Consider the following 21,480-nt stretch of genomic DNA (forward strand, 5'->3'; position numbering starts at 1 on the left):
TGAGAGCCCTGAGGGAAATTCCAAGTGACAGCAAGAAGTAATTATAATTAATACCAGGCTTATATAGCCCTTTCCGCATACAGATGTTAAAATGCTGAGGCAAAGCAAGGCAAGCTGATTTGTCCAAAGTCCCTTGGCAGCTCTGTGTCGGAGAAGGCAGTAAAAGCCAGGTTTTGTCAGCTACGCTGCAGCACTTTGTGCACTGAGTTGCATGGTTATTAACAGAACCAGTAACTTAAGGTTTTGTTTTAGAGAAAAGGGATTAAAAGTGTGTAGCTGCTAATATTAGCCAGTGTTTTAATTTAAAACTTAGTTTGGATCATAAAAATGCGTAAGCAATACTTTGCACTCTCGAGTTGCTGTATTTATTAAAGTTGCTGGCAATGCTAAAGATGTCTAAGACGAAAGTGACATGGGAAAGTTGCAGTCCTAGAGAGGAATCTTAATTGTCTGATTATAAATATTTATTAGTCAAAATTGGCTACGTATATCCTACAGTCATTCCTGAATTTTTTATATGAAGAAGTCCAAAAAAACTTGTATCAGAAGTGTTTTGGTTTTTAAGTGTGGAGTGAAAGAACAGCTGTAAATTAGATGGAGCTTGGGGCATTTTAGGAGCGTTATTATCCTTAGTATGAGCTCGAGATGTCTCAGATTCTAGGACTAGAGTATAAATTAAAGTACGCTTTTATGAAGAAATTAACTAGAATTAACCTGTGGTCCTGGAAGGAAACTATTCACAGAGGACAGACTAGGAACTGGAACAAATGCATTATGATGAAACTAAACACTGGCAGACGTGTAGGACTTGTTGGCAATGTCTGTGTCTCAGGCCTAGGAGGAACATATATTCTCACTGTGTGGTCGACTTTGCGGTGAGTGCTGCAACAGAACGGACAAATCACCAAACGCCCTGGCGTTTTGCACACTGAGTAAACAGCTACTTACAGTTGCAGAAAAATATTAAAATATGTTTAAATATTTTGTGTTACCTAATCCTCGAATTAACGGTGTTAATGAGAATTAGATCTCTTAGAAATTCCCGGCCTAAGTCATAATCTGAATCAAAATAAAGTTATTGCACATGCAATAGGATGAGAATGGTAGTTAATTCATTATTTGTAGATCTAAGATTACACTGTTTAGGAGTCCATGCAAATGGAAGTGATATTAAATGCCTAGTTATTTCACTTCAAATAAAAGCTTGTTTATTCACATGCCTGACCACAGCCATGTTTATACACACATAACAAGCTTTTTAGCCTGAGCATGGTCAGTTTTTGACTGGCTTTGCTTCTCTGGTTGTTTATTTTAGTATTTCATTTAGACACCATGTTTCTTCTGCTTTAAGTGTGTGTAAATTTGTGGGGGTGAGCAGTACCATGCCTAAACAGTAACAGAGCCCCTGCACGTGGCTGCAGTCCTGGTGGCTGGGGGAGCTGAGCCTGCTCCCTTCGCAGCTCTGCCAATGCCTTCCTGCCCTCCTCAAGGGTGGCTTTTCACTGACTGCTAGGAGATGTCCTGCACGAGGCAGATCAGCAAGGCTTGCCACATTTTTGCTCTGAACATTTCATTGGAGAGCTCAGCTGTCCCCTGATGCTCACGGCCATTTGTGTCCTGTTCATCCCCTCTGGGCCTGGTCTGGTCCTGCTCTTGCTGCTTCCTCTGCACGTCTTGCGCTCCCTGCTTATGCTTTGAGGTTGGTTGCAGGGTGTAGGCCTTCAACTCCCAGCATCTCTGGTGGACCAGCAGAGCTGGAGGGGCTCTTCTACCATTGCCTACAGCAATACATTTCGCTTTTTACCAGCAGTGATTGAACTGCACCTCTCAACCTGTTGCACTTCCGTGGTGGCTTGTGGAGAGAAGAGCAAGGGAAGACCCAGCTGCTGCTTCAGACCAGTTATCCCATGTGCTCAGCAGTCCCCTGGTTCCCAAGCAGTGGCAACCGTTCAGGAAGGAAAGGCAGTTACAACTGTTACTTTTTTTGGGGGGGGGGGAGGGGGGTGCTAGCCCATGTACAGTTCCCTCAGCCTTCAGGACTGCAGCCATGTACAATAACAAAGTTACTGTTCAGGCATGTGGAATTTATGCACACTTAAACCAGGGGAGAATTGGCACATAGCACGTAAATGAAATGCTAAAGCATAATATATTGTAACACAATAAATATTAGTAATAGCAGTGCTTAAAAATTCTGTGAAGTATTTACATTTGAACTGACTTGAGTTATGGAGTATTTTTCAATCTGTATCATTGAAGGCAAAATGCACAGGAAATTAAAAAAAAAAAAAAGAAAAAAAAAAGAGAAAGGTTTGTGTCCAGAGAATATTGAAGAGGGACTGTGTCCTTGTGTACCAGAAAGGACACTTGGGCAGTTGAGTGAGTTGTCACCAGATGTTTGAGATTGGAAGGGACCTCTGGAGATCATCTAGTGCAATCCCCTGCTCAAGCAGGGTCACCTCGAGCAGGTTGCCCAGGACCATGTCCAGACAACTTTGGAATATCTCCCAGGAGGGAGACTCCATATGCTCCCTGGGCAACCTGGTCCAGTGCTCAGTCACTCTCACAGTAAAAAAGTGTTTTCCTATGTTCAGACAGACCTTCCTGTGTTTCAGTTTGTGCCCAGTGCTTCTTGTCCTCTGACTGAGCACCACTGGACTCTGTCTTTTTTACAGCTTCCTTTCAGATATTTGTACACACTGATAAGATTCCCCTCAGCCTTCTCCTCCCCAGGCTAAACAGTCCCAGCTCTCTCAGCCTCTCCTTGTATGAGAGATGCTCCCATCCCTTAATCATCTTTGTGGCCCTTTGCTGGACTCCAGTAGGCCCGTGTCTTTCTTGTACTGGGAAGCCCAGCACTGGACCCAGCAATCCACACATGGTCTCAGCAGTGCTGAGTAGAGGGGAAGGATCACCTCCCTCGACCTGCGGGCAATGCTCTTCCTAATGCAGCCTAGGATACTACTGGCCTTCTTTGCCACGAGGATGCATTGATGTCTCATTTGACCTGTTGTCGACCAGGACCCCCAGGACCTTCTCTGCAGAGCTGCTTTCCAGCAGGTCGGCTCCCAGCTTGTACTGGTAAATAGGGTTATTCCTCCCTAGGTGCAGGACTTTGAAATTCCTGTTTGTTGAACTTTATGCAGTAGAACAAGTGATTTACAAAACAAAAATCTGTTGGCCGTTGCAGCAACGCTACTGTGTTTCTCTGTGACATGTTTTACACAGATCTTTCTTACCTAGTCATTCAGTTTATTTCTAAACTGAGCCTATTCCTGTGGTATCCAAGCCCTGATTTGTGTAAAATGATGTTTCTAGCAGTATTCTACAACTTTTGGATTCTTGGGGCAATTAGTTGATCTCCGTATGTTGTAGGTATACCTTATGTAATAAGACATACTTCTTCCAAACCCTGGATTTTTGACAGGGTTGCAAAGAGGGGAACCACTTGCCTAATAGCACACACATGTTGTTTTTTGATTACCCATAGGGTTCCTGCTTTTCAGTATGCACAAGACAGTGTTTATTTTCCTTCTGTCTTGTAAGGAGAGTTTGAAGAATCTTCCTTTAGTTTTTAGGAGAGTTACTGTGAACACATCTCTTAGGCTATTGAGCTTATAGTTAGTTCAGGCTTTGAAGTGGCTTTGTCCAGTGGGGAGCACGAATCCTTGTAAACGTTGGACTCGTGAAATCCTCACTTAAGTAGAAGCTGTATACATGGATACAGTTGTTTGCTAGTGCTGCTTTAGAGGAGAAATTTTGAAATATGAAAGTTTTTTATGAAATATGAAGCTCTTTAAAAAAGCGAGACAAACCCAAACAGAGTTTTTAAAGGTGTGTTCAGATATACTGCTTGGAGAAGCCCTGTAACTTTTTTCTGTGATTACACAAGTGTCTTTAAAAGAAGAACACTTGCATTCCCCTACATGCCGTATTTGTCATTGCCTTACATATTGTTTGAGCATTCAAAGAATGTCTGAAGCTAACTAAGGCTAAAGCCAACTTGAAATTCACCTATGTAGTAGAAACCACTGTTTTCCCCCTTTTGGAAGGAGACACTTTCCCTTACTTCCCTACTTACGGCCTCAAACATTAAATCTTTATACAATGGGCCAAAACATACAACTCACCATTTTCCAGGAAAGGAAAAAAACTCTGCACTTATTCTTTGCCAGGGGTTGCTTTGTATCCTGTGTTACAAGCCCCAAACCATTTTCTCTCTATCTACAGCTCAGCTGACAGAGGCTAACTGCTGTTTCCTGGCCAGTCCTTGTACCGACATCCTTTCCTCATGGCCAGGTTTTAGAATAGTGGCTCTGCAAAGGAATAAAATTGCATTTTTTAAATTTTCCAGAGGAGCATGGGCACATACAGTTATGGCACAAAACCCGTTTGGATTTCAGTGTAGGGGAGAAGCCTGGCTTTCCTCTGCCAGAAGATATGTCCTCCCACATAATCTTTCAAGGATTTCAACCTTTTTCAATGGAAAAAGTCTCCTAGCTAGGTGTCATCCACCCATTGTCACAGCTGTATAGTTCCAAATATATATTTTGGAACCGGGGATAGAGAAACCTGTTAAAGTGGAGGGAAATTTCATATTTCTGATGTGCCTATTTACAACTCGCATGCTGCTCCCATTCTGTACACGTAATTCCAAGAGTAAACCAGTATTTACTGTGACAATGCTATAAAATCAAGAGTCATCTAAAAATTTTGTAAGAGTTTTCATAATTGTTATTTAGGTAAACAAGGTTCAACTTGCTGTGTCAGTTCTCATTAGGACTAGTAACTGGAACAGCAATTTTTAAAGCAGAGAAAGATCTTTACTATAGAGATGTAGGTGATGTCACCGGTTGCCTCAGATTTCATGAAGAGAAATCTGTATTTTTCTTTTCTTGCTTCTCCATCCTCTGTCCTCAGTTTTAAGCCACATCAACACAGATTCCTTGTGCTTAATTCTAAGTTTCTGTCCCACTTTGTCCTCTCCTTTTTCAGATTATCTCACTTATGAAAGTATGATCCCTACTTGTGGGGACCTACGTAACACATATATGTAGGGACCAATGTAATAGGTACATGTCCCCGTCTCTCCATCAGAACTGCAAAAACTGTGACTGCAGTCATGGTCTGTATAATTTTTCTTTCTGTAATTTGCAAAACAGGCTGGGGGCATCTGGGGGCCTCCTGCTCATGCGCAGATGGCAAATGTGTACGTGTGGTTCGTGCCAGATGTGCTGTTCCCCTAGAAGCGACCTTCTGCCCTTTTTGCGCCCTTTTTCCCCCGTGCAGGTGCACAAGGTTGTTTACCTCGCGGACGGCTCCGGGGGTGCTGGCGCGGCATTGCCCAACACAGCTTGGCAGTGGTGGCTCTGCAGCAGCAGCAGCAATGTCGAGGCAAAACCGCATTTAGTACTGGTTCTCTACACTATCTGACATGCAGGCTTCTCAGAGGTACTGCCTGACTTTTTTGATACCGATGCTAACTCAGTAGGCCTAGAATTGGGCTTTCTCATTGTTACCATGTTATAAATAATGTAGTCAGGTGATAATTAACTTTGTGAGTCAAAAGCAAACCCATGTTATCTCCCAACCATGGATGGATGTTTGCTATGTATAGCAGCTTGGAAACCTGAAGTAATGGGGCAGCGGAAGGAGTTGGTCGTCTATATAAATAGCGACATTTTTACCAGGCAGAAGTTAGGTGCATCATTTGAAGTCTGTTGTCTTCAAAGCACAGTCAAAAGTGTGTTTTATTTTGTTACCTTCTTTCTGGGCCAAAGTGAGCATCACCAAATGTCAGAGCCAAGGCCTCCCAAGACCAAATGGCTGTACTCTAACAACACAGACTCAGATCTGGGGTTTTTTTTACAGTAGATTATTTGGGTGATTCACTGTGTTTTTGAATTCTGTCTACATGATGCAGGAAGATTGGTTTTGGATGTCTTTGCATTTGTTCTTACACAAGCAAATGGTTAATGCCGCTGTTGTGGCCACACCACCACCTTCCTCAGTGAGTTTGCTAGCTACCGTGTAATATTTGTTCACCACTCTCAAGAGCAAGGTTGGCAACATTTCAGTGGTGGTGTATCTCCAGTACTTAAGAAATGCCTTTGTTATCTTTCTGGATAAAATCAAGCTATGTAAATGTACAACAATAATATTGTGGCTGAGTGTTCTTTCTGCTCTCAGCATCCTCCAAATGAGAGCTGTGCTTGCCAGGACGCCTCGAGAACATCACAGCCATTGCAGCTACGTAGCTTTCATCCTGGCACTGCATGAACAAATTGAATCCACCGGCAAGAGAAAAGCCCTGTTGTGGTTCAGAAAGTCTTTTTAAAAACAAGAAAAATAACCATCATTTTCAGGAGCCCAAACCAGAAGAATAATATGTGTGTAGACTGAAAAATTGCAAATAAATATCCAATTTTCCAAGGTTCCCACCACCGGAATACAACATGTGTATTCATTGGAAGTCATTAGCATCCCTCAAACCCAAATGCCAAGAAAAGAGAAAATGTGACTTGCATAGTCTGAATTCTCTCTTCAAGCCTGGTGTCACAATGGGAAATGCTGTGTTATGACTTACACAGCCATACCATAGCCATTTCCTCCTGGTTTTACTAAACTCGTAGAAGTAATTTATTCTGATAACTATGGACACAGTACAACTTTCATTCAAAAATTTTTGGCAGGTCAAATATATCAAAATGCAATTTTAAAGCTACTTTTTATTGGTTCCAGAAATAGTCTTTAGCATTTAGTCTGGTTTTCAAACAAAGCCAGAAATATTTCAGTAGTTTTTCTTTTTCCTGTGGAGAGGAAATGGCAGATATGGATTGAGATATGGCTTAAATTAATTGCGCTTTCAGGAATGATACAGCTAATGACTGTCCTGTCCCCTGCTGAGATTTAAGAAATCAGTATATAGTAATTTGTCCAGACATATCAGCAGCAGACATTGTGTTCTTTCCAATTTTTGAAACTGATAGCAGAGAGGAACTTTGGATGACAACTATGTTCATCTAGAATTTTTTAAAAATAAACTACTTAGTAAAATTTTGCAATAGGAAAAAAATCTTTAAATTATTTGGGAATGTTCACAAGTTTTAATGTTGGCTAATGCACTTTTTGATTACATTTATAAGCATATTGGTAACATCTGTTATGCAAGTTACTGTGCACAGTTACCATCCTGCAAGAAGTTCATGCTTTCATTAAACTCAAGTTATCAGAAGAATTAATAACTCAGTGCCAGGCGCCGAAAGATCTTTAAATGTCCAGTTGTTGGAGTTCTCTTTATTTGTGAAGCAACAACCTTCCGTAACAAAATATATTGTGTATGCACAAATGAATCAAATGCCAATTGAATATCTTTCTTGTCTGAGGCAAATTAGATCCTACCTGGTAAAGATACCCCAAAGCTGGAGACCAGAACTACCAGTTTTCATTCACCTCATTAGCAGATAGGTCCATTGAAGCCAGTGGAACAACTCCTGGGAGAAAAGTTGCATGAGAAAAGGTTGCGGGAACATATTATTGATGACTGGAGTTCAAAGAGGGTTGTAGTTCAGCCTGGTGGCATAGACATGCCATACAGGTCTTCATGTGACTTTTCACCTGCTGAATTCCATTTCCTGTGTAAAAGTGAAAATAGCAAGGCACATCATATTTGAAAGGCAAAATACTGAATTAGATGGCTGTACTGGTATCCATCTCTGTGTGCAGTTTTTTCTTTTGCACACCTAAATGCATCCTTTGCACGTATGCTGCTAGTTGGAATCTGAGTGACTATTTTGAGAAGTAGCCTTTGTGACTGTTTCTGAAAATTTGGGCTGTGAGACAGATGTAAAGCATTTCGTTAAATAAATAGTTTATTTAATGGCTATATGAGCTAAGTTTATGAATTGACTGACTGTTCTTAGGGGGGGGAAAAGAGCACTTTAAGTATTTTTTTAATTGCAAAGTAACATTACAAAGTAACTACCTAATAAAATTATGTTTAAAATTCATGCTAGTTTTACTTAGAGTATTGTAAAATAGATTTTATTCTCCTAATGTCTATGGGGGATTACAGCTCTTCACCTTAGGTGGTAACAGTACTATCTTACGTCGGTTTGCCAGGCTTTATGAAAGTAAGTTAAAGTTAAGTGGTATGTTGGAAGTTTGTGTACATTGCTAATTCTTTTCTGCCATAGCAACTTTTATCTGTTGCAATGAATTGGGATTGGATACAGATATTATGTACCAAATTCTTCCATAGTAGTTACACAAAGTGGTTATAGAGGAAAACGACTCTTTGCCTCAGTTCACCAACTGCAAAATTATATATAGTATTCTGTATGTATACCCAGTATGTATTGTGTGTGTATACATGCACACACAGAGCAGTCTCTTATAGAGATGGTGTTGCTTGAGGCATGTGTACTTATTTTCATGTATGTGTTTCATTGAGCAAATGCGGATCTATGTTACAGCAAAGTTAAGGGTTTCGCCCCCTGCCAAAAGTCAGTGGAAGACTGGGTAATCAAAGCCAGACCACTGAGCTTACCTTAACCATAATATCATCCTTCCCCTTAAATATACAGTTTCTCCTTTAACTACAGCCAAACCATATGGCCACTTTCCAAATATGCCTTTTCCTCACAGGGGGGCCCCAAGCAGTGGCAGTTTGCCAGTCCTCTATGGAAAAGTTGATACACAATATCTGTACGTGACCCCTCTGTACCAGCACAGGAGTATTTTAATTGTGACGAAGGAAATGGTCCATCCTCTTGAAGCTGATGGTTCGCCAGAGTTATCAAGGGCCACACGAACCCAGTTGCAAAGCATTTTTTCTGCCTTCTCGACAGTAGTAAAATAAGATGAATTTAATAACCAGTGGTTGATCTCTGCATGGGGAAAAAATGTGTGGTTCCAAACTCAACAGCACCACTGCTTTGTGCAGATTCAGGGTGCCACTGGATAGCTGACTGGTGATGTCTTGCTTGGTCTGAGGTTCCTGGCTCCCGTCGAGTTCCTCATGAGCTACATTAGCTGATTAGAGGTTGTGGAGTCTCCATCCTTAGAGATACTCAGAACCCCACTGGACGTGGTCCTGGACCACCTGCTGTAGTGACCCTGCTCGAGCAGGGGTTTTGGACTGGATGACCTCCAGTGGTCCCTTCCAACCCCAACTATTCTGTGATCTTTCTCTGACTGTGCTACTGTTTATTAGAAGGGTTCATGGGGCAAACTCCTCAAAAAGGTGAGGAGAAGGGTAAGTTCTTTCTGAAGGGGCATGAAGGAAATGGTCTGAGACTTCCTAGATTCAAGATGCATGGCAGTAAAATATGTATGAAGTAAATATGAAGAAATAGTATTATAGAGGAAAGATGGCTTGTGATTAAGGCACTGAGCCCTAAGTATCTTGCTGTGAAGCCTAGTGCAATGGGAGTTCCCTTCAGTGATTTTTTTTTTTAGCTATATATACATCAGTACTTCATTTGCATTTTTTTTTCTTTTTAGCTTGTTTGGTTTTACTGTGGTCAGTAACCTCCATTAGAAGAAGTTTGCCAGAAGAGCCATACTGACTCTTTTTGTGTACAGCTCATTACATCAGTATGCAGTATAAAAATTGAATAAAAGAATTGTAGCTCACTGATTGATTAGAAAAAGTATCTGATATACTTCAGGATTCTGTCTGAACATTGTTGTTCACAAAACTGTTCCTACCTCAAGTCTTAATGCTTGTTTACAGCAGTGTGTAGCTTGCTCATATTGTATTTTTTTCTTGTTTCTTAATAGATGATGTTAATGGGAAAAAGAGGGTATTTTTATATGTAATGTGAGCATTCCTCTGTTATACATACTTCAAACTCTCTTTTTATTTAGTTGGAAGAATGAGTCTGGCTGGGCATGATAAAAATTCTTCAGCTGGTTACTTAATAGTGTCTATAACAAAGGCAGTGGTATTACTTGTCCTCTCAGCAGCTTTGTTTTTTCCCCCAACTGAAAATCCAATTTTATTTTGTAATATCCTCAGTCTTCAAACATGCTTGTCATTGGCATCCTAGAGAGAAAACCGTAGGATGGTACTGTAGAAAAAGTCAGTTAAAAGTTTATACATTTAGAGCTTAAAAAAATGCAGAGTTCAGCAAGTCAATGGCCAGCCTTTGTTTGGAGGTAGCAGATGGGGGTGCAGAAAACAGCAGAAAGAAAGGTGGTTTATTGTGATGTTAACTCACAGAAATCACTCTGCGGTTTTCAGTTTGTGATGCTTGAAGAATGTGTCTTTATGCAAGTGTTGTTAGATATGACTTGTCTGTGATTTTTAAGGGGTTTAAACCTGACATGACAGCAAAAAGGAGTTGTGTATGCTAGTAAAAGAGACTTTAAATACTCAAGATTGAATAGATGACTTGACAGTGCTGTTGTGTGGCAAGAAATAACTTTACAGTAACAGGTATAATTCCCCAGACTACAGGTAGCGCAGATTTTCTATTGCTTTATTGCTTTGTTTTACCAGAAAGATGCTTTTTGCTCAGCAAATACTGTAGATGGCAGTAAGGTTATGCTAGAAAAAGGTGCACAGACTGGAATAAGTAAATTTAAGCATACGTATAAAACCTGCTGATGGTTTCAGATTTTGAATCTAAGCCACCTATTTATAGCAGCTCTAATGCTTATTTAAAGCGCCTCTGGAAAGGACTGGTTGTTGTTTGTCTATTCTGGTAAGCATCAGGTCAACTTTTTATTTCCTTTCTGTTTGGTTCTGCCTGACTTGGTTTGGATTTGTTTAAGAGCAAGCAGACATCATTGCAATTTGTCATGGCAGACATGAAGTGCAGCGGTTTGTAGAAGGTTGTTCTTTCCCTGGCATGACAGGTAAATCCATTGCAAGTGATCCTGATAGCCCCACAATTTTGGAATGTCCCTATATTCTCAGAGTCTTAAATGGTCCTCTTTCTCCTCTGTGCTTGCATGTGGAAGAAACAAGGTGGGACCTGATGCCTTTGACATAGCAGTTCCTTAATGGTGAGGTCAGCCAAGGTTAAGAGTAAAGCATGGCACACGCTGAGCGGTGTCCAGCTCCCAAGATGGGGCAGCCTCATTATCTTGGCTGCAAGGCAACATGTCTGGAGTTGGCAGCAAAGACAGGGAGGGAAGCAACAAGGAAGTCATAGCAGAGCGAAGGGACACCAGCAGAGGCTGGGGAGATGGTGCAAGGAGGCATCAGCAGGAGTTTGGAAGGGGGAAGTGGCAGGGGGCAATGACCCAGAGGGCCCAAAACTTAGAGTGCTTCCTCAGCCTTCTCAGATCATTTTCACATGACTGAAATGTTGGCTGTAGTTTGTTTTTCTCATTTACTGCATTGCATTTGATAGTGGGTCTCTCTTCTTCCATTATAACCCTTCAGCTTCCCACAGTGCTCTCTCCTTGTCAGGTTCCCCTACTGCTCTTCCTCTGGTGAGTGCCTACCCCATGCAGAGGTTTACTGATCAGAGTATTAAGTCGTTGGTCCCTTCCTTGGCTGTGGTGGTGTACACTCACACCTTATGCAGTGGGGTCACAGCTCTGCAGCCTCTTTAGTCAGGCTGGACTTTACCATATTGCATGTGTGCGTATGTATGTATGTTTATATTTACACATACATATAAATATAGATATGTGTATGGAACACAAAGTTTGGGATCACTGAACAACATTAGAGAATCATTGCCCACAAGACATGGGTTGGGGACCATTGGCCCATCCAAAACAGCAACTCCACAAGCAAGGTTATGGCAACAATGTACAAGGTGTAGCTGAAGCTCTCTCCTCCTTCCCCTGCTTGGAATCCAGGACAAAGTCCCAGCAGTGCTGTCCTCGCTGGGTTTTCCAAATTCCCGTGGAGACTTTTCAGTAGCCACAGAAGAGAGATCAGAGATTAGGTCTGCCTGCTGTCAATTCTGCCCCAGTGATGAAACAGCTGGGAAGTACTCAGTCCCCGTGTCGCAGCAGTTCTCTCGTCTTGGTCGATATGTCCTTCTCCTTATTCCCCATGTCTCCTCACTCTCTGAACTCACATGTTCTGTTAATTTTGGTTAATATTGCTATTCTTTTTACAGAAGGTAGTTTATTGTAAGGAGATGGATAGGTGGGTTGTGTGGTCTCTTGTGAGGTGATGACTATGTTGTGATTCCTTTACAGTCATCAAACAAAAAAAACTTCCTAGTGATAATAGGGGCTCTATCACATTCAGTGGAAATGCACTGTGTTGACACTAAGGAAAAATATCCTGAAACAAGGCATTTCCTTGTCTTTTGCAGATGACAAATATGTGTAATTCATGACCACTATTTAAAAAGGTGTCAAAAAAATCTTTAAGGTCCAGTTTCTGCTTTCTCTCTCACTGTGTTTGCAGGTTTCCACTGAAATTAATTGCTGTCTCTTTCCTAATTTTGAATTATCCGCATCACTTACAAGTGAACATACACAGCTTCATAGTGGTGAACACTTACAGATGCAGGATTTCAAGCTTCATTAATATTTATTAAGGTCTCCGGCTCACCTTTTTCTCCTGCTGGAAAGCTATACAAAAGCATTCTATATCCAGTAACAAAACAGTAAAATACCAAAACTATCATAACCAACTTTTAAAGATAATTCCTGAAGCAGATGTTCACAAACAGACAATTTTTATTAAAATAACAGTGGGAAAGAGTTTGCTTTTGTTTGTTTGGCCCTGGAGGAAATTAAAAAGCCTTTCTATAATTTTGATTATAACTCGAAGTGTAGATTTTATTGTACCAAGGATGTGGTTATATGAAGGATGGAAACCTTAAGGGTCTAAAAGCTGTTTTTAAAAGCTATAAATTGAACTTCTCTTGTTAATCTTAGGAAACCAAGTCCTGTGGCAATTTTCTTCTCTAATGTGCTGAACATGTAGGTCTGTTCTAAAAACTGATGATACAAAAATGGCACCCACTTACTCAACACAGCTGCTCCCTGAGCATATGTGAGGTGTATCTGCAGATTCCTGTGACTAAAATAAGTACTTACAATTAATCCTACCAGGGCAGAACAACGTGGGAGGAGCAAGTTTTAATATGTTCTTTTTTTATTCCTGACCAGGAAAGTGGTTCACTAGAGCCTCCATTTTAGATCATGAAAATCTAGGCAAACTTGCTATCAGCTTCAAATCTCCACTGATCCAAACTACACTGACATCAACGGTGAAATTTCACTGGAATTTGATGATGACACTATCCTGAGGGTGTCTTCTCAAAATACATGCTTTGCACTGGTATAACCAGAGGTACATACATGAAATGTTTATTACCAGCAATGATATTTTACTAGTGAAAATGAAAGAATTTGATTCAACTTTTTTAGAGCAAGCTTGAATAACAGAGAAGTAGAAAAACTCTAATTTTCTTTTTCTTAATTCTTGAATACACTGTCCTGAAAGATACTGGGAGGTGAGCGAGACATGGTCTTACAGAAGTCAACAATATTCCTTTTGTGAGGACATTTTCAGAATAAAACCACAATTGTCAATAGATTTGTATGTACTGAGCAGCAGATAATGCTTTGCTTACGATAGATTGGAGGGAGTAGCCTGTGCACAAGACTATGAACAAATCATTTGGGGGCTCTAATTTCAGTTATTTGTGGGGTGGGGGAGCTTGGGAAGATCACGTGGTTTTCTTGATCTCTGTAAAGTTGAGATCATATGCACTTATGTTTATGCCTCTCTGTTGTTTGTTTATTATGTGTGTGTGATATACAGCTATGTACCCACCAGGATACACCTGTGTCCAGATTAGGTGCTGGGACTGATTGTTATGTGCATCAGGGTCATGGTGCAGATTATCAAAAAAGGGACCTGTTGGACCATGCTGCAGCTTCTAGGTCCTTTACACAGAAGCTCAACCATGGGGAAAGAGGTGGTGAGAGGATGGTATGTGTCTGGTCTCTTCTTGCTGCAAGTTCAGGATGTGACCAGGGAGTACTCACATGGACCTCGGATTTAGGAAGCTCTGCTGGATGAGCACAACCTGCCTTCCAGACTCTTGCGAGTTAAAATATACTTGAAGAAAATTAAAGTTGGTAAAGAACTTAAAAGCCCAACTTAACAGAAAGTAGTGACAAAAAAATGTTTGTACATATAGCCAAATTGGAAATAAAGGATGGCAATAACTGGTTGAATAGAGGAAGACTAAAGCATCATGTTTTACCCAGCAGGAGTAAGAAAACAGGTTTAGAGTGTAGGAGTTACATAAATGTTTAATTATGATGAACAAAATATTGACTCAGCAGTCTCCGTGGTGTGCTGATAAGTCTGAGGAATTATTCTTTTATGCTTACCAAAGCCTATTATTAAAATCATTTTTGTTTATTTAAAAGACTTAAAAAACAGAGATATGGCAGGTTTTTATCCAAACTGAAATGAAAACTCTTTGCATCTTTTTAACCAAGTATCAGAGTTGAGCAAACAAGAAGACATGCAGAAATGATAATCAGCCCTGCAACATCTTGAAAGCTTGTGGAGAAGTTACTGCTGATGCTCTGCATCTGGTAGTGTCAGGCTTGTATTTCGCATTCTGAGCTGCAGATTACAAGACTGGTATCAATAGGACAAAGGAAACCATAGAGCAAAAAAGAGTCTAAAGCTATACATTTCTTCCAAAGTGTCTTAACATAAATGATCCTTAACTATAAAATTCTGTGATCTGAGCTTACAGCGTGATTAGTGATGGGAAGAGAGCAGCAGTGGGGCTGGTGCTTCTGGAAGCAGGTGAGCCAGGCTGAGAGCGGACCTCTTCAGAACTGCCATGGAGCACCAGTGATGGACCATGCCGAGTTTGATTTAAGAGGAGTCTTGCAAAAAAGGCTGAGTTTGGATGCTGGGAGATGGCCATATTGTATTCCTTTGATCTTTTGTTTCATGCAATTGTGGACATTGATAGCGCAGTTCATAAACCTCTGGCAGCGTTTACTCCAAACCCAAGGGCTAGCCTAGATTTAGGTTCAGATCCAAGTTTTGCATTAGTCCTGGTGTTTGTTTGGAACCGAGAAACTTCTGTCTCTTGTTGTCTGTTTTTATTAAAAATAATTTATGTGGGTTTTTTTGAAATGATGTTTCATATAAGAGGACTCTTTCCTCCACGTAGTTCAGCTGTAGAAAAGCAGAGAACTCATGGAGATTGGGGAGCCAGTTCTAAATTATCTCATTTATATTCATGTAAACAAGGAGCTATGGTTCAAAATTGGCACTAGGAAGAACTAGATTTTAACACCTGTGCTATTTTTTCCACACCATTTTCTGATAAAATAGGTTTTAATTTTATGATACTGTTATTTATCACTGTTATCTCTTTTTGATTTGCAGATGGGCTTCTTCCGCAGGAGGTACAAAGAAATTATTGAGGCTGAAAAGAACAGAAAGGAGAATGAAGATAGTTGGGACTGGGTCCAGAAAAATCAGTGAACTGCCAGCAAAAATCAAAAGCCCAGTCATGTGACACGTGCCTGCTCGCCTATAGGTCCTGCTCTCATATCTTCCATATGTGGAAGAAGGAATCTTCTCCAGATTTTTCGGAGACCCCATTGATGCTGTGTCTTTATCACTCTAACAAGCTAGGGAACATATCCTGAGGCAACCACTGCAGCCACGTCAGGTGACTGGAGCAATTTACACTTCATTTAAGAGCTGAACTTTGAACTTTGGTAACGAAGCTGCAGTGCAGAGCAATATTTATGAATCCAACTATGTGGTATACCCTCAGGGGAGGACTGTTACCTAAAAGTATTTTTTATAAATATAAGCTTTTTATATTGATTATGTCTTTATATTTGTATCAATATTTTATAGTTTCTATTGAATAGCTATATAGTTCACTCAAGCACTGATATCTGGCTAAATCCTTGGAAATACATATATGTATATATAAATCCTATTGTACTTTTAAATTTCAATGCAAAAAAGAAAAAGATTTGTAGATAAAAGTAGCTGAAAACCTCATATACTTAATTCACAAGGCTTGGTAATATTGTATATAGACCATTTAATGGCAAGAAGCCAAAGTCTTTTCATTATTTTTTTTTGAGTTGAATTTGGTGTTTGATTTATAAACCAGAGAACCTAAAGTATTACATATATGCGATGTTCTGTATTTGAGTCTATGCTTCACTGCCCTGGGTGGGAGAGAATGAGACCGCTTCCTCGGTGACATGTAGCAAGGCTTGTAGCTCACTCTGGCCGGGTACCTTTCCGTCACAGGGCATTCTGCACTGAAGAAAGCATCAGAGACTGCTTGCCTTTGGGACGTTCTCTTCTGCAGTCTCTAGTACTTCGATGATGGTCTAGGACTGCACAGGCGAGATACCAAAAGGGTATAATTGGGCCAACCACTATGGCATTGATGAATTCTTTGGAAATAAAAAAAAATAAAAGAGAAAAATAAGGAGCTATATTAATGTTTGAAAGGATAGTTTTTAAGCTACTGTTAATGGTTGTGATCTGTTGCTGTCAAAGCAAGTGACAAATGGCTGCAAGCTATGACCATTATGCCTGCCTTGTGAGTTTTACACGTGAGTCATGGGTTTGTTTATATGGAATAGATGTGAGGGTTAAAATGTATTTTGATCTTGAGAGTCCTTCTGTGGATGTTTCTGGTACTGAATGTCATCATGTCTTCATCTAGTATTAAAAATGGGGTTTCACTGAGGTGCAGACATTACCGAATCTCAGATTGCCGCTTCGTTCAGAGGTAATAATGCCTTAGCAAATCATTTGCTGAATTGGAAGAAACTCACTTATAGTTAAATTAACCATGTGTCTTCAATAAGCTCTTGAGTTTCTGAACAGAAATAGTGCAACTGCTATAAGACTTGGTTTTAGATTCTATTTTTACTTTACACCTTGTGTAAACAAGGAATAACGGTCCTGTTGGTATAAAATCCATATGAAGGAAAGAAGGATCAGGCTCAATGATAGGAAATGAAGGAGTAGCAGGAATAAAAGGCTGGAGGATGTCTCTTTCATTAAGAGTAACCTAAAAGAACTGCTGGAGGTTTGAAAACTGAATGCAGAGAACATGCAAGAAATCTACTTATCCTTGCTCTTCCTTGCAAATTCATTATAACTTCACATTTTAAAAAATTAACCATGTCCATATTCATGCTTGCTCTTTTCCCCCCCACTGGCATTAAATGCCCTCTATTACTACAGTATTGATTAATATTTATTAACTTATCTATCTGCACCCATTAGGCAGAAGACAGTTTTTAAGTGAATGAAGAGTATTGATTCAAGATTTGAAAGGAAAATCTATTAGTCTATTCAATTTTCTTTCTTAAAACAATCTCTAGTGAATAAATAAGACAGATCTGGTATAGCAAGTCATCATTTAAGCCAGAATCTGAAAAGACGTACTAAGAAGAAATCCCGCTATAACCATATGTAGTTGGCTGCAGTTTCATCATCAAAGAGTGCAAAAACAAAAGGCTGATGGTCTTTTATTGCACTGTTGTATTATAAAATATTGAATTCCTTCTAGTATAATTCATCTAAATTCAGTTAGTTTTGCTAGGAGTATTTGGGCCTAACGTATCGACTTCTGCTGTTGTTGAAAAATACCTAAGAATGGCATATAGATGTTAGAGACAAAATTACATCATAAATATAAATGAAATATAAGAAATTGGCTAAAGCATATAGTGAAAAGAAAGAAAGGAGTCCATTTATTTAAAAACAGTAATTTTCAGTCACTGAACAAAAAACTGTTTAAAAAGTAAAGGTACTTACTTTTAAAAAGTAAAAGTTGAAAAGTAAAATTTGTCCCCAAATAATTTTGAGGACAAATGAAACTATTTCTGAATTTGAACTGAATTTGGAAAGTTTCAATAAAAAAAGGAGAAAATACCATTGAAATTGTTAAAATGTCTCATTTCCACTTTTTTAAACAAAAATTTTGTTTCAGAAATGCCAAAAATGTTTCATTTCAATATTTTTGAAAACAATTGTAACTTTTCATTTGAAACATCTTTTAAAAATATATAAAGAAAAGATTTTTAAAAGCTGAACTAGCCATTCAACATTTCATACTGGGTTGAGCACATATTATTTGTTTGACTCAAGACAAAAGAAGTTTTTGTCATTTCATTAAAGTAAAAAAAAAATACCATTTGAGTGAACCCAAGCTGGATTTTTGTGTTCTCTGAGTTGATATATCTATTATTCATCCAGCACAAGTCCTCACTCAGTGAAAATCAAGTCATCAGATAGAGTAGTGACAGATTTCTGAAATAGTCCATAAGTTCTTAGTGTCATGACTGTCAGGTACTTAGTAGTTCTGTTGCCACAGATACTTTTGTTTTTATATGTATTCTTACTCTTCATAATTTTCTTCTTTTTTTTTGGCAGATTCCATTGTGACCTCTTGCTTAGTTCCAGTTAGGATAGTCAGACCACATACCAATACACAGTATTATAAACCTGTAAGTTCTCCTTTCCCCTCCTTAAAAAAAGAAAGAAAAAAACAAGCCAAACAAAAAAACTCACTAAGACCAGTTGCTTGCCATCAGTTTCTACTCCCAGAATTCTTACGAAAATGTAATATACTTCAAGAACGTGTAGCAAATAGCTGTGCTATGGATCTGCTGGTTTTAAATAAAAAATCATAATAAATCTAATTGTATCAGAACTTTGGAAATTGCGTCAAAAGTACTTTGGAAAATGCTTATGGGCCCTGGAAGTTCCTGTCTGCCAGCTGCCTTTTAATTCCTTTGTGCTGTACGGGTTGTGCAGCAGAGCTGGTGGAAGTCCTTGTTCTCTGGTGTTTGGCCACTATCAGAAACATCAGCGATGATTTTCTGAATAAAGCTAGTTTTTAATTTATACAATTATAATGAGGAAGTCAGCAAACTGTGTAAGGTGCAGGTTCAGTGGAGCAGCCTCTGAAGCCACCTCAGAAATCACTTGTGTGATTTGAGAGAGCAAGTCTGCTTGATGTGAACCCCAAGCCTATGAACCGCTTCAACATGCCCTTAACCTCAAGGTGGGAAAGGTCTTTTGCGATGCTGACCAGCTAAGATAACCCTCTCTACCTTGATACATGAATAGGCGGGACTCCCTGTACAAGCCAGTGATGTGTAGGTAATTTGGATTGCTGAAAGCAACAGTTGCACAAAGATTGTGTTTGAAAATATTTAGTATTGACTTTCTTGAATGTTTTCTGTTTATGGGCACATTTTGGAGTCTTGCACGAGTTTCAAGCATAGTATCCAAGTGACATGAGTATATATAACATTGCTTTCACTAAGGGATTAAGGGAATCATAGAACTAATTCCTACCTTCATCGAGATTCATGCTCTTGCTAAGGTTTCTTCGATATAAGTGAAAGTAGGATTTAGTTCATTTAGTGTACATTGATTAAACTGGCATGAAGACTGCAATTGCTTTTGGAGCATGGTTTGCATATGCAGTAGGATACCCACATCATTGTCACTCCTTTTTCTTAGAATGTCACTCCTTATGTATTGTAAAATTATATGTTTCTTTTTGTGAACTTGTGGTTGGAAGAATGTGTTCACGCTTATTGACGTCACCTGTATTCTAATTCACTTGCACTGTTTTGGAAATGTCAAGTTTACAAAGATACAAGTGTTTTGAATAAAAAGTGGCTGCGAAATTATCCTAATATCGTTTTGTCACTTACTGTCCTTGTCCAGCTCAAATATTTTTCAGTTTTGGGGGTGAGACATTTTTTCATTTGTGTTTGAATTAAATGGTATGTGCATGTGTTTATCTCTCTGTGGGTAATGGATGTCTTTTATCATAATTCTGCAACCTGTATAAAACTAAGATATTTGGAGACTAAGAATATAACTAACTTGAGTACAATATTGTAAATCCATGGAAATAAAATAATTGCAGTGGAAATTATTTCTATTTCACAATATTACACTATCACACCAAATAAAACCCCATATGGTGGTGATATTGCCATAAGGTAAGACTGTCAACCTGCATAACTTGTTTGAGTTCTCTTTCAGTCTGGTATGAATTTGGATGAAAGTGAAATTTTTCAGCTCCATATATCTTTTTTCTACATGGGTTTATATTTCATGGATAGCTAAATAATATATCTGCAAGATTTTCTTCAGCTCCGTACATCCCCACACTTTGTCAAAGTGAGCAGAAACTAGTTTGGAGCAGTAAAAAAGCTGATTTATTTCTATTGTTGTCACCTTTCTCTTTGTATTTCTACTGCCAGTTAGAGGCTCCATCGAAGTTTTCTCGTAATTCTGAGGATGGGTGAAATCTCTGTAGTAAAATATGAACTGACCTGAACCTTCATTTTAAAACATAACCTGAAATTTCAGACTCTCCCTTTCCTTTTATTCTGCTCAGTTCCCTGCTTTTTGTGGAGACCCTCTATGCAGGTGAATAAATGTTCTCCAGTTATATGGACTCTTCCATTTTGTTTGCGTTAAGCTGGCAGCTAAATACCTAGGAACAAAGCAGACAGAGTTAAGATGTAAGCTGTGACTCGAAGCACATTTTTATTGGTGAAAGACCACGGCTTCATGTCCCTCAAGGCCAAAGGCATTACGAGTGCTCCAAGCAGGTCTGGATCGTGGCATGTAGCTAGTACCCTTCAAAGTGAAAACAAATGTTCTCAGTCAGGAAGGCTTTCTTCAGGGGAAAGAAAACATTGCCGGGGACCGGGGGTAGGAGGAGGATCCCGCAGAAAGGAATGCGGTGCAGGGTTTGCTTTGGAAGATTGGTGGAAGCTTTAGGGAGGCAGCAGCTAAAATAATAACCAGAAGCGTTTGGATGTACTAATACCTTTCTGTTACCATGCAAGCCAGTTTGTTTGTAAAGCCAAGCAAGGGGTTTCGCTTCTTGGGGAGGAGAATTATGATGTATTACTGCCCTCTGTGGGTTTCTCTCGCGCGCTCGCTTTTGCTTTTAAATGAGCGAAGAACGGCAATCTGAAGTGCTTTATTTTGTGTGCTGCTTTTGATCGTAGTGACTTTTAAGAACCACGTAGGAGTTTTATGACAAAATGGCTTTTCTTTAGAAAACAGTAATGTTTCAAACCTTGAATTTTTTGCAGATTTATTCCTGCCAGTTTCACCAAGAAGACAAAAACTAGACAAAAACTAAAGGAAAAGAATGTTCTCTCACCTGGGGAGAAAAGCTCATTCGTTAGCACGCTGCTCAGCCTGGCTCAGGTCAGGGACTGGAGGTGGGTCTGATGTTTCACCTTAGTGTGCTGGCCACTGGCCTGCTTCTGGGCAGTAGACTCAGTGGGCTAAGATCTTCTCTATTTAAATACTTATATATTCGTTGAGGAGAAAAGTGGCTTTTACTCACACCTTTTGGGTCTAGCAGAGTGTATAATGACTGGAGTAGTCCTGGGTAGGGTGTTTTGCTTTTGATTAAAATTTTGAGTGCTCATATCACACCAGACTGAGTGCCAGAATGGCAAAGGAGAGTGTTGTGGAGT

The 21,480-nt window shown here is 39.6% G+C and overlaps 1 protein-coding gene across 1 annotated transcript in view; it reads left to right on the forward strand.

The window, feature by feature from the left end:
- ITGA9 (integrin subunit alpha 9) overlaps positions 1–19,659 on the forward strand; it is a 230,863-nt gene extending 211,204 nt beyond the window's left edge. Inside the window, exon 28 of the mRNA XM_026100784.2 lies at positions 15,353–19,659. Coding sequence (XP_025956569.2) covers positions 15,353–15,451 — 99 coding nt within the window. The 3' untranslated portion in view covers positions 15,452–19,659. The remainder of the gene's footprint in view (positions 1–15,352) is intronic.
- Positions 19,660–21,480: the final 1,821 nt, after the last annotated feature.

Source organism: Dromaius novaehollandiae, chromosome 2, assembly GCF_036370855.1.
Source record: "Dromaius novaehollandiae isolate bDroNov1 chromosome 2, bDroNov1.hap1, whole genome shotgun sequence".
NCBI classification, from domain to species: domain Eukaryota; kingdom Metazoa; phylum Chordata; class Aves; order Casuariiformes; family Dromaiidae; genus Dromaius; species Dromaius novaehollandiae.